General features: G+C 32.9%; 1 protein-coding gene across 14 annotated transcripts in view; it reads right to left on the reverse strand.

Annotated features, from left to right (window-relative positions):
- HECTD2 (HECT domain E3 ubiquitin protein ligase 2) overlaps positions 1–26,409 on the reverse strand; it is a 163,540-nt gene that overhangs the window by 39,870 nt on the left and 97,261 nt on the right. For all 14 annotated transcript variants that reach the window (XR_013161632.1, XR_013161631.1, XR_013161633.1 and 11 more), the window contains 4 exons: positions 14,112–14,250; positions 13,311–13,413; positions 12,813–12,902; positions 3,663–3,727 (listed from right to left, as the gene is read on the reverse strand). Coding sequence is in view for 8 of the 14 variants with exons in the window: in XM_077125455.1 (XP_076981570.1) it covers positions 3,663–3,727; positions 12,813–12,902; positions 13,311–13,413; positions 14,112–14,250 (397 nt within the window). In the remaining 6 variants the exon portion in view is untranslated. The remainder of the gene's footprint in view (positions 1–3,662; positions 3,728–12,812; positions 12,903–13,310; positions 13,414–14,111; positions 14,251–26,409) is intronic.

The raw sequence follows: 26,409 nt of genomic DNA on the forward strand, positions 1-26,409 counted from the left end.
TATGTAAGAAAATGTTCTTATGAAATATATGCTGAAGTAATCAGAGGTGAAGTGTCAAGAGATGTCTTGAATTTACAAATAACTTATACACACACATACACATAGAGGAAGAGAAAGCAAAAGCAAAACGAATGTGGCAAAATGTTAACTGGCAAATCTAGGTGATGGATATATAAGTATTCAGTGTACTCATTCACTTTTCTGTGGTTTGAAAGCTTTCAAAATTAAAAGTTAGGAAGAACTGTTCACATTTAAGTATCTGCTTCAATTTCTTTTCAGAAAACAAAGCGACGAAATTATTACTTAAGTTTCTGTCAAAGTTACAAAATAAATCATAAATCATAACATAATTATGTTTAATTTCATCATAAACATAATGAAATTAAGATATAATTAATAATATTATTAATAATTTAAATTAATCATAACATAATGAAAATAAAATGTACCAGCTGTACCTTTAAAAATGTGAAGCCATGTATCTGAAATATATGCATGTAAAATTTGAAATAAATAAATGAATATGTATATATTTTGAATTAGTCATTTAATAATACTTTTTCTGGAAGAATTATCTTGACCGAATAATAATTTAAATTATTTAGGTTTAAAATAAAATCTTTTTCTGTCTAGGATATTCTATATAATTGTCAGACTTTATCAATTAGACTACTGTTTTATTTTAGAAATCATATGTAATCTAAGTAATAATGGATTCATATTTTTAGGAGCTTGAGGAAATTCATAAACATTAAAGTTCTTGATGATGAGAGCTAAATCTTATATTTTTCCATTTTATAGCTATACCATGACAATTCCCAATTTTCTACCTATGTACTAGTACTTCAGTCCACAGAATACAGTTTTGTGGACACAAATAGTGGTTAAGATCACAGGCTTTTTTTGTCAGACTGCATGGGTTCTAATGCTGACTCAGGCATTTACTGTGTGAACTTAGGCAATTTACTTATCTTCTCTGTGAATTATTTCTTCAATTGTGAAATGAAAATCATATTACCTATTTTATAGGATTGCAGTGTGGATTGAAAGAGAAATACATGTAAAATGGCTAAAAAGGTACCAAGCCCATATAAATATTCAATAAATTTAAAATGTTACCATAAATTCAAAATAAAACAAGACTTTTGGGTAAAAATTTCATGCTCCTGATATATAAATCACATCAAATTATCACTTTAAACTTTCTCTGGCACATTGTGAGGAATGGAGACTTGACTTTGCTTATTAGAGAGAATGTGAGATACCAGTAGCTTAAGCTCACCCATTCTCCAAAGAATTCCTTTTTACTTCTAAATTTATCTCTTCACTTCCAATGAAACACTATGTGCTCAAAACCAAAAACATGAAATTTAAGCTAGCCAGGAGTAAAGACAATAAAATATCTTCAAAACGATTTCCTTACTTGTGAGGAGAAAAGTAGAAGTATGATGACAACATGAGTGATCTTACTAACATGTAGCTTCCAATGAAGAGGATGAGACAATTTGACTTTTTCCCAACTAACCAGTTTTCTCCATACCATTTGCTGAATAAACCTTTCATTTACCATTAAATGAAACATTATTTAACAGTGTTGCCAAGGGAAGTAAGCCTTAACTTTTTAAATTTAGTGACTGTATAATATAGGAAAAAATATATGTGATATGTAAATTATTTGATCCGCAGCATATAGAAATGAAAGTAAGCAATAGCATCTCAGTATTGAATTTACATTTTGTTTAACCCAGTAAGATATGAGAGAATTTACCAATCATTGGTACCAAAAGATGTTCTATTACTTGACACATTTAAATAGTCAGCTGTTCATGCCTTTCATGCTCCTTATTTCCATTTCTCAGCACTTATCTACATTACCTTTTCTTCCAAGTCTTTTTCTGTCCCACCTAGAACTTCATAATTCTGGCAGTGTCATTTGTGTTCACATGAATTATTGGGCATGGGGAATAATAGTATAAGTGAGTATGAGTTATTAGAATGATTGTGATGATACTTTTACTATCATATTTAGGAAGCAGCTAATTCCCAGTTTGGCCTTAAGTCTTAAATCCCAGGGTACCTAATTAAGAAGTAATGGGAATTTCTCCTCTCTGAGGCCAGTAAATGATTTTTTTCAAACAAGGAACATGAGAAAACATATTTTCAAATATATATATATATATATATATTTTATTACATATTACAAAAAAGATCAATTTTCTTAATAAGCCAGAGTTTCAAACAGAAAAACAAGAAAATCTCCAACTGAAAAATGGGCAATGTATTTGGATAACTTGTAAAAGGAGAAATATAAATAGCTAATAAATGACAAAATGTTAACATTATTAGTATTAAAGAAAAGTACCTAAATGAGATCAATTTTTCTTTTATAAAATTAGGCAAAACATTATAAGGAGATACTGCTGGAAATCAAAACCTATAGGGTGTAGTCAGGTGCTGTTATTCAGTAGTGTTGGGAGAGTACACTGTCATGACCGGTTGAGAATGCAATCTGGCAGATGTATTAAACATCTTAAAATGCTTACAATTTAAAAATCAAAAACAAAAACAAAAAAAAATGCCTACACTTTGATGTAGTAATTCTACTTCTAGGAAATGTTTAGTGAAGATTCAGAAAAAAGATTTAGATACAAAAATGTTCATTGTGACATTTTCCATAACAAAGAAAACTTACAACCTTAAGAAGTGACTTTTGGAGAATGGTTAGGTAAGGTTAGGTATATTTAGTATATTCATATGCTAGATTATCAGGTAGTTATTAAACATGTGATTTAAGAAGGAAAATGCAACTCAGTACTAGGGTGATAAATAAGGAAAAACAGGTTAAATGTCATGAAACCATTTATATAATATGATTTCAATTGTTTTTAAAGACGACTAGAAAAAAATACTGCAAAATATTAACATTTTTACTTTCTTCTTTATACTTCCTTGCCTTCTTAAAATTTTCAATAATAAGCATGAATTTCTTTGAAAATCAAAACAATGTCATTAAAATATATAGGGTACATTCAACACTACATTTAAGAATTCAGGCTTGATATTATTTTTAATTGGGCTTAGTATAAACTTTTGAATTACAATTTAATAGTATTCTTTGGCTTTAACAGATGCTGTTATTTAAATTATATGAAGTACATATTTGTGTGTTTTGCATATTCATAGCTCAAAACATTACCAATTACATTACCCATCATTCCTTATAAGAATCCATTATTTTGTTCCAAGAAAAAAATATTTCAGTAGCTATATTGTTCACTCATATCAGAAATAAGAAAAAATTTTCTCTGGCTACCAGGAAGCTCAAGGCTAAATACAATGGCTATATTATTACATTCTAGGTTCCTGATCGAAGAACCTGTCCCATTTTTGTAAAGTACATATAAACACACTCAAAATTTTTTAAATCCAATTTTAAAGGATTGACAGATCCTCTGAAGCCTATTATAAACCATATTCAGAAGTCCCAGGCCTTAAGCTAAAAAATTTTATTGTAAAAGATTTATAATTCATTTCTGATCTACATTCTTATTATAATTCAACTAAAATCTTTCCTGAGAGTCAGATACACACACATACTGACGAAATATGAGATGTGTAAGTTAACTGTCTCTACTGATTAGTTAAGGATTGGTTATAATTACCCTTTCCATTCTCTTAACAGGCTGTTAATAATCCCCTTTAACACTGTCTTCTGAATGTCTTGAGGCTGTAGGCAAAAGAACATCATAAAGTAATTAGGATTAGCTACTTAGTTGACTTTTACTTGTTCATTATATTTACAGGTCTGTTTCAATAGTTAAGATCACACACTTGGTAATTGAGAACTGCCATTTATGGTGGTGTCAATTTCACATTTTAGAACTTTAGGGAGAAAGATGGTTCCTGGAATATGTGGTGTGCAGTCTCTACAACTATATATTGTGGGTCCTTTGATGAAGAAAAGTAGTTTTATAAATTGAAAAACGATTTTACTTTCCCTGGCATGACAGGATAAGAGTAGCATGTTTAATGATATAAAATGATTGCAATTATTTTACATATATTTAGTCCCACCAATACCATATTATAATTAGCAGTTAAACCACAATTAATAAATCACAAACAAATTATACTTAATCAAAAATACAACGACAAGATAAAAGGTTTTTTCATTATGGGATAAAACATTTGGAAAAGGCATAAAATAATACTTTTTATAGTTTAATAATTCAAATACTAAAAAAAATTATTCATTACTAAAATATCTCAAATAAGGATGAATGAAAAAACACATATATCTAGGTGGTACTTTATCTTGTAATAAATTATGAAAAAAATCTTCATTAATCAGATGCTTCAAATAATCATTAAAAGTTCTGTGTCATGTTTTTATATGAAAGAGACAAATGCCAAGGAAACAAGCATATATTATGCATTTATCTAAAAACCACAATGATGACTTGTAAGACATAGTTGTCAGCATTCATTAAACCTAGTATCTTATAATTTATATATCATTCCTTTCTTTTCCTTTGCTTATCATGACCGTCATACCTAGAAGGCAAATACTAGCCCTGTTCAACTAACCACTTATTCAGTGTCTGCCCATCTGTGGAAGGCCTGGTTGAGGAAAATCACACAATTGTGCTAACAACTTATTTTAAGTTTATGACTACAAATCTCAAAAGGACTCTCAATACCATGGACAGTTCTACATTTCCCTAGTTCATTTACTCCCTACTTTCAAGACAACTATTTCAACCCCTTTCATAACTCCTCAAATATCCAACACCTCCTTCTCATCATCAATCTCAGATAATGACCTTGCCAAGAAGTTTAGAGACAAAACAGATGCACCCAGATGAGAACTGATTTACTGTTCTACCATCAATTTTACCAATTTAGCCTCATCTGTACATATCCAAGCCAACTCCCACCCCTCTGACTTTGCCAAGGACTTGGCTATTATAGTTTTCTCATTTCTCTCCCATATCATCAATTTCTCCTTCTCGACTAGTTCATTCCCATCATTTTCACAATACATACTAAAGTCACCTGTGCTGATTTGGCTCTCTATATCCATTTTTCTCCATTTAGCTGTCCCAGGGGGCTCATCCCTAAAGACTACATCTTTTCTGGGTTTGGGCAATAGTGAATACCGGCAGAAGAGGGATGAGTTGGGGTATTTTATTCCCTCAGTTCCCTCTTCCTTGCAGGGTCATGATGGGCCAGCTGTGTCCCTTACCTGAAAGTTACAGCTCCTGAAAGGCAAACCTCTCCCTCACAGTCCATCTACAAGTTCACCCTGGGGTACAATACTGTTTCTTATGGCTTCCCTCCCCTGTCCCGTCTCTCTCAGGTATCCAGTTTGACTGTGTATGTATTCCCTGCCAGAACCCTAATATATTGCTCATATTAAAAGCCCCATGTTTGAGTTTTTTCCTGCTTTGCCACCTTTGGAATGTGGAGAAGGAACATCTCTCAGCCTGGATGTCTCAATACAATGTACAGCAGAGACCCCTTTTAATCCACAATGGACATGTAGCTTAAGAAAGAAATATGTTTTTTACGTGGCTAATATTTGGGGACTTTTAATTACCACAGCATATCTGAGATGCTTCTGACTTGTGTTTTGGGTGATGGGGGATAGAGATAGGTATGTAGTTGGTCCAATATTACTCACTGAATAATCCATTTTTAATTACTGCTTTTTAAAAGTCATCTTTTACTATATATCCGTAAATATCTGACCCTATATCTGAAATTTTCATTCGTTCAATTTGTCTGTTCTTCATTCAAGGGTTTGACAATTTTTAAATCATTGTAGTTCCACACATTTTAACACTTAAAATGATAGCCTGCCTTCACTACCCTTTGCTTTTGTAATTTGTCTGGTTTTCCTTGCTTGTTTTTTTTTTTAATATAAGTTTTAGAATCAGTGTGCCCTATTTAAAGATGTATCTTATGTGCATTTTTAATTCAATGTATTTTTTGTGGGCTTGGAATCTTCCTTACATTAACTGGCATTCCTGCTTTGCAATTACAACTTGATAAGCATAAAATTATAACTATAATTTAAAAAACACAGTTGTCCCCATGAACTCTTTCAGCTGCCAACTTATTTTTCTGCTTTCTGTCAGAGTGAAACTTCCCAAGATTTGTCTATAATCACTGTCCCCACTTCTCTCCTTCTCATTTTCTCTTCAGCCCACAACATGTAGGCTTTTGTCCCCGCAATTCCACTGAAATGGTTTTCATTAAAGCTATCAACTATCTATAGCTTATTAAACACAATGGTCAATTCTCTGTCCAGTCCTTATAAAATCTCTCAGCAACATCTGAAACACTTTTCTCCACTTTGCTGGTGACTGTGTCTTATCCATCCATTTAAATGGCAATGCCATTCAGTTTCCTCTTTCCCTCAAGTCCCACATCCAATCTATCGGAAGCTTGGTTAGAGTATTCTAAAATATATTCAAAGTCTGAACATTTTTCATTATTTCGACTGACAAAACCTAGTCCAAACATCAAGTGTTTAGACCGCTGCAATGCCTTTGTAACTCCACTCTTTTGCCCCACTACAGATCATTCCCTGCAAAGCACCCAGAGAGATCTTTCTAAAGTATAAATCATGTCATATCATACCCCCATCCTGCTTAAAAAACCCTTTGATGAATTTCCATCGCAATTACAATAAAATTCAAACACATAGCCCTATGCAATCTGATCTCTAATAACCTCATTTTCTCCTTTCTCATTAATTTACGAAGCTTTAGTCACATGAGCCTTACTTCTGAATTTGTCAACTGTGTTTCCTTCTTAGGGCCTTTGTGTTCGCTACAACTTCTGTTACTGTGCTGTTTTCATAGATTCCCACATGGCGGGGTCCTTTTCATCATTCAGATCTTAAAGGTCACCTTACAGAGGTGGCTTCCTAGCTAAAGCAAACCCTTGTCACTCCTTACCACATTAAATTTTCTTCAAAACATTTATCAGTACTTGAAATTAACTCCCATTTATTTTCACACCATTGTCTCTCTGCCCTTTGCTCCCATTATAAATTAGAATGTAAGATTCTTGGGGGTTTATCTATTCTGGGAATTTTGCTCAACATTGTATATCTCAAATACCAAGGCACTCTACATACTTGCTGACTGACTTAGTGTTTACTTAATTTTTATCCGTTAAAGGTCCAAATAGAAGTCCACCTCTTCTGTATAATCTTTCCAACTTCAGTGATTTCTCCTTCATCTCATCATCTATAGTATTATTTTCTAAGGGATATACAATCTTAGATTAGTAACAGCTACTTCAACTTTTTTTGGTTAGTATGTATCTATCTGCATATCTTCTTCCATAGCTTTACCTCAACCTAGTAATATTTGTATGTTTTAGGTATCTCTCATAAATAGCATGGGGCTGAATATTTTAAAATCCAAAGTGACACCCTGTCTTTTGAGTAGTGAGTTTACTAACATACATCTGCTGTGGTTATTGATATATGTAGACTTTTTTCTATAACCTCTCTTTTTGTTTCTATTTAACCTTTATTTTTTTTTCACTTGGGCAGGCACCAGGAATCAAACCTGGGTCTCCGGCATGGCAGGTGAAAACTCTGCCACTGAGCCACCGTTGCTCACCCTATTTAACTTACTTTTTATGTTTCTCTTTCTTGCCTCTCAAACAATTGATCACATTTTATTTATTCCACTTGTTAATGTGCTTTCTTTTTTCATTCCCCTATTCTGTTAAGAGTGTTATTTGCCCTACTTGTATTATTTTAGAGGTTACCTTAAAAATGTTACCATGAATAGTCAACAAGTTTAAAGTTAAAATTCTAATCCCTTTTCAGAGCACCTCAGAATATTTTTTACTCCAGTCACCGTTCCCTACTCACATGGTATTATTTTGGTTCTCTTTCTCTTTTCTTATCCCACACATTAGACATTCATTTTATGCAAACAGTTTAGCATTTCAAAGACATTCCATGTTTTTTTGGCTTTCATTATTGCTATAAGTCTGCTGACAGTCAATTACTATTCCTTTGAGGGTGATCTTTTTCTTTGATACTTAAAAGATCTTCATTTTATTTATGTTTCATAATTTTACTACTATTTGTCTAGATTGGATTTCTTTTTATTAATTTTGCTCAGTACATGTTGTGCTTTTTGTGGTACTTGTGGATTCATGTCTTACATCAGTTCTGGAAAATTCTCAGCCATTAAATATATCTCTATTCTTTCTATTCTCTACTTCTGAGACTTCAACTGAAATTTTTTTTAGACTTTATCATTCTACCCCCTATATATCTTTACTTTTTTTTTTTAGTTTCTTATTTCTTTTGCCTCTGTGATCTACTCTGAGAAATTTTTTCATTTCTATCTTTCAGTTTGCCAATTCTTTCTTTAGCTGTCTTTAATCTGTTGCTAAATCATCTATTTTTTTTTTTACTTCTAAATATTCTGTATGGTATTAAAGCTGACTAATTATTTTAGATAGTCTAACTGTTGATAATCTCAATATCTAAAGCCCTAGGGATATAAATTTAATCTCTTATTTCTGCTGACTCTCATTTACAGTCAATTTCTTATTAGAATACCTAGTGATCATATTTAATTTATGATATTCTGTGGGAATCTTAGACTTATCAAATGAGGATGTTTTCTTTTTCTTCTAGAAGTTGGTGGGTGACAGATGGAAGAGGAAGCAGAGTGATGAAGGCAGTAGGGAAAGAGAGCTTCTCACACTTGGGACTACTTTAGAGTCTCTGGTTTATTCTGGAATTTTTATTCAACTACCTCAACTTACTGCTAGGACAAAGCTTAAGCACCAGGTTTCAATGTGACATCAGTATTGAGGTTCCTTAATGCCCTTCTCTCCAGGTCAACTTATTTTTAAAACTTTTGAATTTTTGAGTAATTTCAAACTTAATGTTGCCAGAAGTTAAAAAAAAAAAATTGGCATACCCTTTGCTAAGATTCTCCAATTGTTAACAGTGTGCCACATATGCATTATCTTTCATTCTTTCTAATTATATAAATTATTTTCTGAACCATTTGAGAATAAGTTACAGACATATTGTCCCTTTATTCCTAAATATTACAGCATGATTCTTAAGAACAAGTATATTCACTTATATAACCATAGTATAGTTAGCAAAATCAAGAAATTTAACATTGCTAGAATATATTATCTAATCTACAGACTTAATTCAAATGTAGCCAATTGTCTCAATAATGTTATTTTACAGCATTAAATTTTTCCTGGTTCAGGATCTAATCCAAAAGGATGCATGACATTTAGTTGTCATTTCCCTTTAGTCTCTGTGATAGTTAGGTTCAGGTGGCAACTGGCCAGGTGATGATGCCCTATTCTGTTGCTGCAAACATAAATCATCAGCATGTGAAATTCATCTATGGTTGATTATATCTGCAGTCAGCTAAGAGGACTGCCTTTTGTAATGAGTGATGTTTAATTAGCTGGAGGCATAAAAGACAGAGGTCAGAAGAGAGCTCAGCAGCTCAGCATCCCTCATCTCAGCACTGGAGCTCAGACTCAGATGTCTGGAGATGGAGAAAGGAATCACCCTGGAAGGTCATTTGAATGCAGAAATGACCTAGAAGGGAACCTAGCAGAAGTCCCCAGTGTGCATTCCCATGACAAAGAAAGCCAGAGGAAAGCCAGCTGCCTTTCCTCTGAAGAACTATACATTTGTAATTAAGTAAATCCCCTATTAAAAGCTGATCCATCTCTGGTGTATTGCACTCTGGCCACTTTAGCAATCTAAAACAGTCTCCTTTACTCTAGAACTGCTCCTCAGTATCCCCACCCATTCTTTTTTTCTTTTTTCTTTTTTTTTTTACATGGGCAAGCACCAGGAATCAAATCTGGGTCCTCTGGCATGGCAGGTGAGCATTCTTGCCTGTTGAGCCACCGTGGCCTGCCCCCCACCCATTCTTAAAGACTTCAGACCATTTATTTTTGTAGAATATTCCTTAATTTATATCTGTCTATTGTTTTCTCATGACTAAATGCAAAGAAACATTATGCATTTTTGGCAGAAAGACTCATAAGCAATGTGACTTTCTGAGTACATCATATCAGGATATATGTGTTAACTAGTTAAGATAACAACTGAATCAATTATTACTCTGATAGTTGCAATAGTGGTTTTAAATTTCGTTATTCCTTCTACATTTATTAGTTTACATTCTACTGTATAAAAGGCCTTTCCTGTCTCCTACATTTATATACCTATATCAATATTTTTACCTATATACCTATTATCTATTCATTATCAGTATGGGGTTATGGTTCCTATTTTATTCAGTGGGTTATAATTCATTATTATAATTTTTATTTTAGTGGCCAAAATTGTCTCAGATTTGACCATTAAGTCTTCAAACTTGCTCCTGTGTCATAGCCATACCATTTTAAAAAATGCACTTTTCTACTATGTGGAACAAGATCTTCCAATTTCATCTGTACTTGCCCTGCTTCAGCCCTGGAATCATCCATTTCTCCAACGACCTCTGATTACTTTTAGTGGGGAGTGGTATATAGAAACCAAGATCTGGGTGCTAAGTGCTCATTACTACTATGGTGTTATTGTTTCCAGGCTCTTTCAGTGGACAGGGCTAGTACACACACAAACACACACACACAAGAATCAATATCTATTAAAAATCATGAGTTCATTATGAAATGTCTAATTTCAGTTCAACACACACCTAGGGTTCTTTCTAGCTTTTCCCATTCCATATTTGAACCTATCTTTTCCCAAATTAAGAAAGTTGGCTACCAACATCATCAACATATTTACTCTTTTGTTTAATTCAACAATACGTAGAAAATAGTTTCAGGATTGTTAACCTATACTGCTGTAAAAATGAAAACCACTAACCAAAGTTGAAGACTTTTTTTTTTAATCTTTAGATTGCAAATATATACTCAAGTACTGTGTCTAGCAGTTACTTGGCTTAATTTGTTTTTTTTTATGGTTATGGTATTCATTTAAAATACAGCTAGATTAATTTTTTTTCTGCTGGTGTCCCATTTTAGGGTATTTTCCCTTCCTGTTTGTAGGTTTGATTTTTTACTGTATATAAAACATTAACATTATTTCAAGTCAAAAGAAGTTAGAGAAGTGGCCCTAGGAATGGAACTGTTGGGCCATAGTTTATGCAGATGTTAAGTGTTAGTAAATAATAACAAATAATTTTCCAAACTGGTTGTGCCAATTTATATTTATCTTAGTAGGGTACGAAAATTCCAATTGTTTCACAATATTGCCAATATTTGGCATTAAAATTTTTAAATAATTCTGAAGGGTAAGCAGTGTTATTTCCATTTTTCTGATAACAAATACCCTTTCATTGTATTTAATGGTGAAGTACTGAGATTGTGAATAAGTTTTAGATGTCTGTTGTCACTCCTTTTATTCAAAATAAAGGGCTGTCTGTTGTCACTCCTTTTATTCAAAATAAAGAGTCCTAGCCAGTCCAATATGGTAAATATACACATACATACATACAAAACATACATACAAGATATAAAGATTGGAAAAAAAAGAAATAAAATTTGCATTTTTCACAAATGTCATGATTGTACACATAGAAAATCTAAATGAACTGTTAAAATTAATGAATGAATTTAGTAAGGTCACTAGATAAAGCTAAAGATATAGAAGTATTTTTATATACTAGCAATAACTAGGAAATGAAATTAGAATAACATCAAATACAAAAAATAAATTTAACAAAGAAATGTATAAAACTTCTATCCAGAAAATGATAAGATACTATCAAAATTAAAGATCTTCTAAGTAATTGGAGGGATATATCATCTGAAGGACTGGAAGGATGTCAGTTTAACAAAAACTGATCTAGAGTACAACCTGGGAACTCACAAGAAATGCAAATTCTTGAGCTCCATCCCAGACCCACTGACTCTAAAGTATATTTCAATGAGTCCTTCCTGTGATTCTAATACATGCTACAGTTTGAGAACCACTGATCTATAGATTCAAGGCAATTCCAATACAATCAAATAGCTTCTTTTTGCTGAGTAAATAAAGCATGATTTTATTTTAGACTTTCTAAACAAGGACTGAATGAAAAGGTATTTTCTGCCTGATTCTGTTAGTTAAAAAAAAAAATAATCTATCTAGTTATGCCAATTAAATTTGTTTTAACTTTTTTTATTGTATAATATAACATATATATAAAGCAAAGAAATAAAAAAAAACAATAGTTTTCAAAGCACTCTTCAACAAATAGCTACAGGACAGATTCCAGAGTTTGTCATCAGCTACCATACAGTCCCTTCAGATTCTTCCTTCTAGCTGCTCCAGAATATAGGAGGCTGATGTGTTTTTTTTATCATCACAATCAACTTTTTAATCTTTTTTGTGAAAAATAACATATATATAAAAAAGCAATAAATTTCAAAGCACAGCACCACAACTAGTCGAAGAACATATTTCAGACTTTGACATGGGTTACAATTCCACAATTTTAGGTTTTTACTTCTAGCTCTAAGATACTAGAGACTAAAAGAAATATCAATTTAATGGTCAGCTATCATATTCATTTGTTAAATCCTCTCTTCTCTGTATAGCTCCACCATCACCTTTGATCTTTCTATTCCTTTCTTTAGGGGTGTTTGGGCCATGTATGCCAATTAAATTTACCATAGAGGCACATCAGAGTCTGCAGAATGTAAAGGTTATTTTTATATTTGTGGCACTGTTTCTGAAACACAGAAAAGACACAGAATGATATGATTTGCATGTATTCATAAACAATACTTACAGTATTAAGTAAGGCATCATATACAGCATTCACAAATTTAGCGTTAATCCCAGAGTCTTCAATGGTATTAAATGAGGCATTGGCTTCTCTCTACAAATCCAATTAAATAGTTACATGTATATAACATATTAAGGACTATTTTTAGTAATATTTGAACCATAACTATTCCTTCATAATTTCTATTATTTAGTCTAATGATAAATTGCCAAATTGCTGAAAATAAGAATAATGTTATATAATAAGGAGTATTTTAATAACTTTCTTTTTAAAACAGAAAGTTTTAAACATTAACATTACTACAAATAAAAACAATTTTTCAGATCTCAATCATGCTATTTATTTATGAGACATATGATTTCAGAAATCAACACATATATATGTTTATTTAAACAGTTGCTTAGGTCAACATAGGGTAGAAAACAAGCTAAATTTATCTTTTTTTGTGGGGGGAAATTTCAAAACTAAAGGTGAATAAAAATGTGTTTGATGTATTATTACCTTAAATGCAGCATTTAATTCTGGGAAAGAATCAAATGTTGTTAAATAAAAATCATGTACTGCTTTCCAGTCTCCTGATGACTTAACTTTTTCTATATCATCCCTAAAATGAGATCATACATTAACTATTTATAGACACAGATATTATTTAGATAAAATAGCATTACTTCTTCACAAATAAATGTCAGCAAACATATGATTTGAAATACTGAAACCAAATACAGAAATATATACCAGTTAGTTAATGTACAATATATTAATTTCTAATTTTTAATTGGATTAGGATATTAATACAGCTTCAAATTTAAAAAATTCATTCCTAACATGTATCTTTCAACTATCCTTCTCTCCTTTTTTCTACAGCCAAGCTTCTTAAGAGGATTTTGCTTCCATTTTCTCTATTATTTCATTCTCAATTTATTCCTTTAAGCATCCCTTTGAATTTTCTGAGTGGTGACACAGTCCTTATATTATGTGTTACATATCAGATGAAATCTTATTTTTAAAAAAGTTCACATTCCCTTATTTTATCACCACTTTTACCTCCTTTTGCCTGTTTTGACTCATTTTCTCCTACTTAATATTTCCTTTCTTTTGCCACAACCTATCTACCTCTTACCTGTTCTGAAAACACTATATTTGTTTTCACTTTCAGCTTGAGACATCGGAGATGTCTTTTGTTCACTCTCTGCTAATGTCTTCATAATTATCCACAAGTTCAATTATTCCTCACACAATGATATTAAAACCACTGACATTAGATAACTATATATACACATGTAATGATGAGTTGAAACTTACTGAAAGTCTTTCATAGTTTTGGGCTGGGTAGGAATGGTAGATTCTGGAAGGACTGGGGCCTTCATTTCAGATGAAAACGCATCTACAGAGCTACGCTGTTTTTGTCTAACATCAAGACAAATAGGTGGTAGGTCTCTCACTGTGAAGTACAAAAAAAAAGCATTCAATGTCGCTACTTAGAAAATTTTCTAAATTATAAACTGCCAGGCTAATTCAATATGAGCAAAAAACAAATGAATTATTTTATATTACAGTCATTTGGGATAATACAACAGAAACCTACCACAGTGAGGGGCACTTACTGGAGGGAATTGTCCTCTATGCCATCCACAAAAGATATTAAGCTGTATTTTACATGAACTCCATATTTAATATAGAGTTTCTGCCTATTCTTCCTACTCTCCCAAAATTGTCTATAGATGTTAATATAGTTTCTTTTCCCTTTTACCTTCTCAAAAGCTGACTTTCAGGGACTATTTCAGTGAGGCTCAGTGGGGCTCAAGGTGTTAAACATTTATTAGCTTTTTGAATATATGCCAATTTATTTATGTTGTCTGTACTGTTAGTAGAGTTTTAGCATTTTTATTATCTTTAGCATTTTTAACTTACATGAAATTTTTATGTATTTTCTGCAAATATTTGCCAGTTCATTTTTTACCTGTTTGTTACATTTTATAACCTTTTAATTGTAAAATAAAACAAAAACAGAAAAATCTCACAAAATAAACATGGCTTAATGAATTATTACAAAGCAAATACTTTTGAAATCACCAACTAGTCAAGAAATAGAATATTATCATCACTCACCAGAAGCCCTTTATCTGTTCCATCTCAATCAAAACCTCCTCCCTCCCCACAAAAGTAACCACTACCCTAACTGTATAGTTATTTTGTGTTTCTGTATATGTTTATCACCCAAATGTGCATCCCTAGATCCCACAGTTTAGTTCGCTTATTAAAAAAAAAAATTGGTGTGTCTTTTAAGTCTCTTTCAATCTACAGGTTTCCCCCTCCATCCTTTCTTTTCCTGACAATTTATCTGTAGAAGAATCTGGGCCATCTGACTTCTAAAGTTTCCTACAGTCTAGATAGTGTCATTGCATACTCACGGTACAGGTCAATAAGCTTCTCTGTTCTCTGTATTCAAGTAAATAGGCTGCTGATTTCCACAGCCTTGATCAAACTCAGTTTTTAATATTTTGGCAAGGCTTTAGGTGGTGCAGTGTTCTTTATCAGTAGTCATGTGTCTGGTTGTCTGTCTTTTTGAGATGCTAGAAGCCATTCAGGTCCATGTAATGTTTAGACTCATTAATTTACTGGGAATTTGTAAAATGGTGATAATATAATTTCTTTTTCACTAATTAATTTGAACACTTTTCTAGTATTTGGATACCAAGCAGAATAATTCACATAGGAAGGGTGTGATAGATGCTTGAGTCTTTCCTTTATCTGCCAGTTTTCAAGATAATGAAAAAAATTTCTATTTTCCTCTGAAAAAAATAGGAATGCCTTCCTCTGAAGGCATTTTTAAAATATTGGTATGAATTCATGGATTTAAACATATGTGATAGGTTTCCACCCATTGCATTTTTTATACATACTAAAGATCAAACTATTTCAATTTTGGCTAGAGGGAGATCCTGTCATTTTGACATGTTTCTAGTAGTCTTTGATAGTTGCTGCTATCTGATACGACAAGCTATTCTAGCTCATCTTGTACATTTATTGACCCAGACCTGAAGTAAGACATTTCTCCAAGAAGCTTTAGCTACTTTAATGGGAAATATTTAAAGATCACACTCTAATTGATAGGCATGCACATCACTACTAGGTTGGTCATAGTTTCTAGACCTTTTCAGTAGACAGAATTCGGAAGTATCATAGTGATGCTTCCAATTCAAATTCAGAAATAGAGTATTTTTACTTAAGCTCTTCTGTATGACATTTCTAATACTTTTCTTTCACTCCAAGAATCCTAATTCTTAAGGACCCCAGGGACATTTGAATTAGAATATCTCACTTGAATTAGAATTACTCACTTGCCTTATCTCACACTCCATATAACAGTGTCATTAGAATAACAATATTAATGAGAACACCAATGTAATTATTAAAAACAACTTAAACATCTTTTGCATATGCTCTCTCCATTCATCCTAACTTTTTAAGTGGTTTACTACACCTACATTGTTAGATCAAGGAGCCGGTGACATATTTTTTTCTTTTTTAACCTGAATTTAATTTTCATTTCTACAAGTAACTTTAATTTCTTATCACCAATACTTATGTCAAAGTCTCTACAGTCATTTTGGTTCTCTGAAACTCATTTTTCTACATTCCTCAGGAAGGGTTCAAGGGAAAAGTACTCTTTTATGTTGACAGTAGTTTGTGACTTTCTGACTTGAAAGTCAGTTAGGCTAGGTATAAAATCCTTAGCTCTCATTTCTTTCCTTAAATATCTCTGACATAATATTGTGGTTGAAAAGTTTGATGCTAGCCTAATTTTCTTTCTCATATGTGCTCTTTTTGCATAGACACCCAAAGGACCTTTTTTTCCCTTTATATTTTAGAAACTTTATTAGAATATGTCTTGGCGTTGGTTGTATTGAGTTGACCGTCTCTGTAATTCACTGTCTTTCAGTACATAATAGTTTCAAATATCTTTTAATTTCAGGAAATGTTTCTTACAGTTTTTTAATATGTTCCTCTGCTCCTATTATTCATATATTGGGCCTTTACCTTGTTCAATTATCCATATGTTAGATAATCTTTGCCTATTTCAATTTTAGTTACTTACTCAAATTCTTTTTATCTTTTCATTTCTTTTAAAATTTTAAACATTTCCTCCTTCTCATCTGCTAGTTCTCTTAAGGCATCAACTGTTGTTTGTTTGCTTTTGTGTTTTTTCTAGTTTCTTATTTGTTTCTTATTTTTTGCATTTCTAATTTTTTCTTCATCCTGTTACCTCATAAGTTTCTTTCAAGTATTATACAATTTTTAAATATTTTAAATACAATAGTTGGTTTTGATCTATTTTTGTGTTTCTGATGTATTTTCACCATCTGAATGGATGTATGCTATTCTGTTTCTTATTCTTTTTTATTAATAGTAGAATTTTGTAACTGCATGATAGGATTCAACCTTGATCATTTCCTATTGCTTATTTTCATTTGAAACTACTTTTCCCAAATTTTTAGGTGTACCTTCTCATTTTGTTTTTATGTATAATTACAAAAATATGGTGGCTTACTTTCTGAAATTTCCAGGCACTGTTTTGCTACTATAATTCTTTGATATCTAGAATCACTACCCAGTGATAATGGGTAGTTTTGATGCTAATCCCTGGTGTGGAAGGGGAGGAAGGCTAGTTAGTTCTGAGAATTCAAAGGGGCCTACATTGTTTCCTTTAGACCATGGGCCAAATGCATTCACCTGTTCTTGGCAGTTTCAGCACTTGTTCTTAAATCAGCCTGCTGAGCTTTTCAATGAATGCCTGCTGCTGATTTTGAAGTTGTACTGTTCTCAGGTCCATCAAATAGTTCTGACACTCCTTTCTGCTTTCTTCTGTTTAGAAGCTAACAGGACTGCAGGTTTTATGTTTTTTTTATGATTTGTCCTGCTTATCAGTTGCTTTTGTTGCAAATGATGTCCACGAGTTTTTACGCTGCTATCTAGTTGTTCAGTATGTTTTTAATCTCAGGAGATTAAAAAACAATGCTGCTTCTGCAATATCTTCCCAGAAGCTGTTGTTTACCTTTAATTTTATGTCTGAAACAGATAAATATTTAACTAATACTTTAGCTAATTTTGTTTAGCTAATTTCAATCTTTTCCTTTATTACTTCATTACTTTATGATCAGAACATTTCCCCTCTCCAGAGATCAGATACTCATATATCCCTTCTAATTTATATTTTCTTCATTATACTTAGCACATTGCCTGGAAAACAGTAAATACCCAATAACACTTCTGGAATCGATTTTATTTTATAAGAGGCAAGAATATAATTTTTTTCCCTAAATGGACAATTTCAGAATACCATTTTTAAAGTATGTCATTTCACATTTTTTTTCATGCTTTTGTTCTATATTGTGATTTTATAACTGGATCCTATTATCGGGATGGGCATGATTCCACTGACCTGCCTGTTACTGCACTGGTATTACATGATTTTGGTTACTGTAGTTTAATAATATCTGGTAGAGTAGTGGGCTTGGTGAGAGATGGTAGCAGCTTGGACTGAAGTGATAGTAGTGGTTCTGATGAGAAATGACTGGGTTTGTGGTATATTCTAAATACAGAGTTGACAGAATATGTTGGAAATTATGTTGAGAGAAAGATAGAACTGACTGGATTTGCTAAGAGAAAGATAGAAGCAAAGATAACTTCTGAGCAACCGAGTAAATGGTTGTGCCAATCACTGAAATGGATTAAACTAGAGAAGGAGTAAGATCTCCTTTTTTGGTGATGGGATAGGAAAAGGAATCAAAGAGTTCTCTTTTGGCCATATTAAATATAAGATATTTATTAGACATTCAAGTGCAGATTTTGAGTAGATAACTGATTATATGAATCTGAAATGCAGGGGAGGTATGAAATTTATAGCTTATGGAAGGTAGTAAAGTCATGGGATTAATGAGATCCCTAAGGAATGAACGTAAATAGAGAAGCCTGAAAACTGAGCCTGGGCCAATCCAACATTGAAAGCTGAATGCTTACTTCAAAGTTATGATGCAGTATTCTCATGGTTTTTATTTTCTAAATGTTATTTTGCATTTTTTATGTCAGAAATTAACTAAGGAAGCTATTTTAAGAATTTCTAAGTTATATGCTTAATTTTTATTATTAATTCTAGTTTTTAGCACTGCAGTCAAGGAATGCAGACTTCACAATTCCTCATGAAGTTAACCGAAAACCTCAGAGAAGTTTATTGAAAACTTCTCTGTCTATATTTTGTAAATTTTGAACAAAACAAATAGTATATTCTATTCTAAAGTACAAAGTCACAGCAAACATCATACTTAGTAAAGAAACATTACAGGTACTCTCTTTTAAATAAGGATCAAGACAGACAACACACAAACAAATACACTATCAGCATTTTTATTCAACAATGTACTAGAAGTTCTAATGAGTTCAAAACATAAAAAAGTTGTTAAACACATAGGAACTAGAAAGAGGAAATAAAACTGCCATTTTCAGATGATTTTATTATAAAAAGAAATCCAAAAGAGACTACAGCCAAATCATTATAAAGAATAGAAGAGTTTACCAAGGTGGACAGGTTAAAAAACTCAATATAATAAAGTCAACCACATTTGTAAATACCAATGACAGCAAGTAGAAAACATAATTTAAAAGAAGACATTTGTAAAACCATAAAATATTAAGGAATAAATTGCAAAATTTCTCTAGAGAAAACAATGGTGCTTTCTTGAGAGACATTAAAGAAGACCTAAATAAACAGAAAGATAAATGATGTTTACAACTAGGAACACTAAATATCATAATGATGTCAATCTTCCTCAAATTGATCCACAGATTGAATACAATCAGATAAAAGTCTTAGCAGTATTTTGGAATTTGATATACAGATTTAAAAAGTTATGGACGATTCAAAGGGATAAGAATAGCTTAGGCATTATAAAGAAAAGCAGTAAGAAAAGGGATCTAGCCCTAACAGATAATAGAACTTTTGAAGCTGTAGCAACCAAGACAATGTTTTACTGAAACAGGATCAGACAAATTGACAATCAGAAAAGATAGCCCCAAATCATACCCATACATATATGAAACTTAGATATATGAAATATAAGGCAGAATATTAGAAAAAAGGAAGAATTTGAATATTTGGGAAAAATGTTTCCACATGGGAAAAAAATGATGTTGGATCCCTTTCTCACACATTAATAATTTCAATGTCAAAGCCAAAACTATAAAAACATATTCTTCTGACTTTGGGATAGAGAAAGGTTTCTTTTAAAAAAAATTTAACAACACAACTATAAAATAAAAGATTGATTTTTTAAGTATGTTAAAACAAAGAACTTCTGATCAGTAAAGATACCTTAAAGTGAAAAAAAAAAACAAGTTACAAATGGGAGAAAATATTTGAAACGCATATAACAAAGGCTTAATATCAACAATATATAGATACTTCCTAGCAATCAGTAAGAAAAAGACAAATAATTCAAAATAAAAATGCTCAAGAAAATCAAACACGTTTTAGAGAAGAGGAGACATACGCATTTAAATAAATGTTCAGTTTCATAAGTGATTAAAATGCAAATAAAGAACACATGAGATACCAATATATACCCATTTGACTTTCAAGAATTGAGAAATGTGCCAATTCCAAATGCTGAAGATAAAGGTGATCAATAGGATATTTCATGTATTGCTGGTAGGAGTATAAACTGGTTCAAAGAACCTGAAAACAGGTTGGCACTGTCACAGAAATTTGAATATTCATATACCCTACTTCCCAGATATTCTAGTCCTAAACAAATATCCAGGAGAAATTTTGCACAAGCATGCCAGAAGATGTTAACAGCAGCACTGTTTCTATAGGAAAAATCTAAAAATAAACCAACTATCCATTAAGCATACCTGATAAATACATTGCAGTCTATTTATTTATATAATGAATAACATATTTATTATATAAATATAATAATTTATAAATAAGTTATTATTTATTATATAAATATTTATTCATTATATTATATATTATATTATTTATTTATATAAATATTTAAATAAATTTATTTCTATAATAAATAATAATAAAATACTACACAGCAACTAATGCAAATAAACTATAGTTACAAATAACAATTTGGATAGATGTTAGCAAAATAATTTAATGCTGAATGTAAAAAGTAAAACCAAAACAGATTACATTCACTAAATGATGCCCTTTTAATAAGGTTACAAAATCAAATAAAACAGAACCATAAGCTTTAAGACATATATACATGTGAGCCAAAACTATATGAAAACGAAAGCAAGGAAATGATCAATACAAGATTTATAATAGTGATCATCTTGGATTAAGGAGGAGCATATACGTTGGTCTATTATTGTTAATGTTTGTCCTGCAACTCATGTTTGGGTGCTGGGTATTTTGGGATTTCATTAAATCATGTTATGTTACATCAGGCACTTATAGTATATTACTATAATATATTGCATAATAACATTGTTTCCTTTCCTAGCCTGTCCTATCTTTAAAATAAAGCAACCATGGGGCCATGCACAGACCAATGACAGAGTCATGAACCAGAATTAGAACTAATCAAATTTTGTACAGCCAAGGATCCAAAAAAAAAAGTTTTTCCTAAACGTCTAGAGTTGTCATTCTTAGTTTTTTAAATTGCATTTTCATTTTGAGATAGCAAACATGCAGTTGTAAAAAGTAATACAGAGATGCTGTGTATCCTTTACCAAGTTTCCCCCAATGGTAACATCTTATAAACTATAGTATAAAAACACAACCAGAATATTGACAAACACAGACAAGATACAGAATATTTCCAACACAAGGATCTCACGTTGCCCTTTTGTGGTCAGACCCACCTCCCTCCTGCCCCTTAATCCCTGGCAACCACAAATTTGTGGTCATTTCAAGAATTTATACAAATGGAATCATACACATGCAACCTTTGGGGACTGCTTTTTTCACTAAGCATAATTCTCAAGGTTCTTGCATATATCAAGAATGTGTTTCTATTATTGCTGAGTAGCATTCCTTGGGTGTACCACAGTTTGTTTAACCATTCACATTTTGAAGAACCTGTTTTGAGCTATTGAGTAAAGCTGCTATAAACATGCATGTACAAGTTTTTGTCTGAAACTAAGGTTCTATTTCTCTGCGATAAATGTCTAGGGGTGAAATTTATGGGTTATACGGTAGTTGCATGTTTAGATTTTTAAGAAACTGCCAACTTGTTTTCCAGAGTGGCTTTACAATTTATGTTCCCACCAGTAAGGAATGAGTGATCCTGTTTCTCTATTTCCTCGAAAGCATTTGCTGATGTCACCATTACTTATTTATTTTTTACTCTGATAGGAGTACAATGATATATCTCATTGTGGTTTTAATTTCGATTTCCCTAAAGACTAAAGATTTTGAACATCTTTTCATGTGCTTATTTGCCATCTAAATAACTTCTTCAGAGAAATGCCTCATGTCTGTTTCCCATGTTCTACTTGGATTGCTTGAGTTTTGAGTTCATTTTATTTTTTTCTCCAGTGATTTTTAAATTAAGATATAATCATCCAAAGTGTACAATCAGTGGTTCATATTATCATCATAAAGCTGTGCATTCATCATTACAATAAATTTTTGAATATTTTCATTACTCCAAAAACAATAAAAATAAAAGCAAAAAAGAATACCCAAAACATCCAATACCCTAATCCCTATTGTTTCTTTTTTGAGTAATTCACCTTTTTATTTTTATTTGTGAAATATAACCTATATACAAAAAAGCAATAAATTTTCCAAGTACATTTTAACAAGTAGTTATAGAACAGATTTTAAATGGGTTAAAGTTCCCCCATTGGTTTTTTTTTTTTCTTTTTTTCTTTTACTCATCTGTCCATACAGGCAGTGCCAGTCACAAGATTTTCACACTCACATGTTCACATCTTTAAGAATCAAGGCTACTGGTTTACAGTTCAACAATTTCAGGTACCCCCCTCTAGCTATTCCAATACACCAAAAGCTGAAAAAGGTTACTTATATACTGCATGAGAATAACCTCCAGAAAGACCATGCAACTCTCTTTGAAATCTCTCAGCCAGTGAAACTTAATTTTGTTTCATTTCTCTTCCCCCTTTTGGTCAAGAAGGCTTTCTCACTCCCATGATGCCAGGGCCAGTCTCATCCCTAGATTCATGTCCCATATTTCCAGTGAGATTTACACCCCTGGGAGTCATGTTCTACATAGGGGGAGAGCAGTGAGTTCACCTATAGAATTGGTTTAGAGAGAAAAAGTCTACATCTGAGCATAGAAGAGGTTCTCTGGTGATGACTGTTAGGCATAATCGTAAGTAGGCTAACTCCTAAGAATGAGGAACTGTCCCATGTAATTGGCAATTCCCAATGCTGGCGAGAATAGCAGGTTCTTCAGGTGGGAAGTTAAATATTTCCACCTTTCCCCCCAGTCCCTTAAGAGACCTTTGCGAATACTTCTTCTGTTCAGCTTACTGTAGAATTTGTCAGGGCATCACACCAACCTATACAACAAGATCTCACTCCCTTGTTCTCACAAGTTCCATGTAATTATGGTGTATGAATAAGGTGACCATACAAGTTAAATTAGACAGTGTGCTACGAAAAATATAAATTTTGACCCAACATCCCTTCCTTTGGTCTCACAGAGAAGTTGAAGTATTTAAAATGTAGACATATCAACCTTTACCCTTTAGTCTGAATTTCCTTAGTCCTACCCAGATCAGCTTTGTTCATATCTCTAATTGAAGTATGATCACTTTTTTTTTCAGTGTTTTTAATAGTTGCTGTATAGGGTAATACTGACTTTCATAGCTGCAGAACTCTAGCTCTGAGTCTCAGGTATCACACAAAAACCCAAAGTCCCATGGAATGATAAGGTTATACACAGAGTTTCAACATCTCAGAATTAAAAAATAAGTTACAACTCTGGAATAGACGTGATGGCTGTAAGAGTTTACAATTTAGGAACATTTACAATAGGTCTTCACCTGATAACCTATGCTTTGAGAGTTCTGTATGCAATCTAGATAGTAGAATATTTGTTGTATAAGTGGTTTCAAAATATTTTCTCCCTTTCTGTAGCTTGTCTTTTTAACCTCTTAACAAGGGATTTTGTGACACAAAAGTTTTTAATTTTGATTAAGTTGAATTTATCAACTTTTTCTTTTATGGATGGCGTTTTGTGTCAAATCTAAGAATTCTTTCCTAGCCTTAGGTATTTCTCCTATGATATTATGTTTTCCCCCCAAATTTTATAGTTTTATATCTAAGTCAGTGATTCTCCCCCCCCTTTTTTTTAACTACCGAATGTAGGTTTTTTTTTTGGCATGGGCAGGTACCGGGAATCGAACTCGGGTCTCCAGTGGAAAACTCTGCCTGCTGAGCCACCTCGACCTGCCCTCAGTGATCCCTTTTAAATGAACTTTTATATATGGTCTGAGATTTGAAACAATGCTTGTTGTTTTTCTACTTAATCTTTGCCTATAGATGTTCAATTACTCCAGCATTATTTGTTGAAAGGCTATCTTTCCTCCACTGAATTACTATTGTACCTTTGTCAAATTTTAACTGGGCATACTTGTGTTGGTCTATTTCTGGGACTTCTATTCTGTTCCATTGATCTCTGTATCAATTCATCTACTAATACCTCCGAGTCTTGATTACTGTATTCTATAATAAATTTAAAAATCAGGTAGATTGATTTCTCTCACTTTATTTTGCTTTTTCAAAACTGTTTTGCTATTCTATTTTTCTACCATATACATTTTAGAATAATATTGCCTGCATCTACACAAAGATCTTGCTGGGATTTTGATAGGGATTGTATTAAATTTGTATAACAATTTGAGGACAATTGGCGTATCAGTCAACGTTCTTAAGAGAAACAGAACCAACAGGAGAGATATGTAAATATGAGATTTATAAAGGTGTCTCATGCAACCGTGCGAATGGAGGGAGTCCAAAATCCGCAGGGCCAGCTGTGAAGCAGTGAAAAAGTCTCTCTTTATGCTTCAAAGCCTTCAACTGATTGGATTATCTTGTTGGTGGGAGACTTGCCTTTGTTGACTGTAGATGTAATCAGCCATGATGCAATCAAGTGACTAATGATTTAATGCACCTGCCTTCCAGTTTATCAACCAGCCGTGAAATAGCCTTGTAGCAATGGTCAGGCCAGTGCTCATCTGACCAGACAACTGGGCATCATCATTTGGCCAAGTTGACACCAGAACCTAAACCTCGCAGGCCACCCCTTGTCAACTTGGCAGCTCTACACATCACCTTGAAACATACTTGATTTCCAAACAGAACACAATGACAGTCATATGTTTTGCCTAATAATACTCAGCTGTCCTGCATACAACCAGAAACACACTATGTCTCTCCTGAATAGGGGGCAAGTCCTTAGGTAACATTCATTCTTAAAGTTCATATCCCATAACTTAATTACAATAGCATGAAACATACACTTATGCCATAGTATAAGAGGAAAACAAGATATCTGTTTATGTACAAATGCAAACATACACATAACAAAACAAGGAGGAAGTGTTCATACAACCACAGTTCTCGTTTCTGTAACACATGGTCGTAAGTATTTATCACTACCTTATTCTACTACCTATTCCATGTTTCCTTTACCCTCAGCAAGCACTTCAGTTGGCCAGGTGGGGTGACCCAAACCTTCATTCCTGAAGTTTCTAGGCCATTGGTGGTCTTGCCTGGATTGGGTTTTTGCAGTTTTGCATTTACGTTAATCACAGGGCATGGTAGTACTAAATATGCTATAGTGGATCGCCTATATTCCATGAAAACTCTCTTTACTTCTATTGTGTGGTTGCAGTCCCTATTTTCCCTTGATAGTCAGGATCAATCACCCCAACAGAACAGTTAACTCCTTTCGTGCATGTTGATTCAGTGGCATGAGAAGCCCAAAGTGGCTAGGTGGCAATTTTAACTTCAAGTTCAATGGAATAACTGTTGTGTCTTCTGGTAGGAGCATGCCTTCTTTTGGAACTAAGACATGTAGACCAGCAGAACTTATGGTTTCAGGGACAGGAAGTAGAGAATTTCCTAGTGGATCATTAGGGGTGATAGTGAGTATGAATGGTGCCACTCCCATTTCCATCCCTTGAGTCCCGGACCTGTGAACCCTGGTTATGGGAGAAACAGCACCATACAGTGGACAATGATTAAGAGTATACACAGCTTCCTGGACAACACTGTCCCAGCCCTGTAAGGTATTGCCACCTAGCTGGGACTGTAACTGGGTCTTCAAAAGGGCCTTCCACTGTTCTATCAAGCCAGCTGCCTCTGGATGATGGGGAACATGACCAGAGAATTCCATAAGCATGTGCCCATTCCTGCACTTCATTTACTGTGAAGTGGGTTCCTTGATCCAAAGCAATGCTGTATGGAATACCATGACAGTGGATTAGGCATTCCGTAAGTCCACAGATGGTAGCTTTTGCAGAAGCATTGTGCGCAGGGAAGCAAATCCATATCCGGAGTATGTGTCTATTCCAGTTAGAACAAATCGCTACCCCTTCCATGATGTAA

This window comes from Tamandua tetradactyla, chromosome 13, assembly GCF_023851605.1.
Source record: "Tamandua tetradactyla isolate mTamTet1 chromosome 13, mTamTet1.pri, whole genome shotgun sequence".
NCBI lineage: Eukaryota > Metazoa > Chordata > Mammalia > Pilosa > Myrmecophagidae > Tamandua > Tamandua tetradactyla.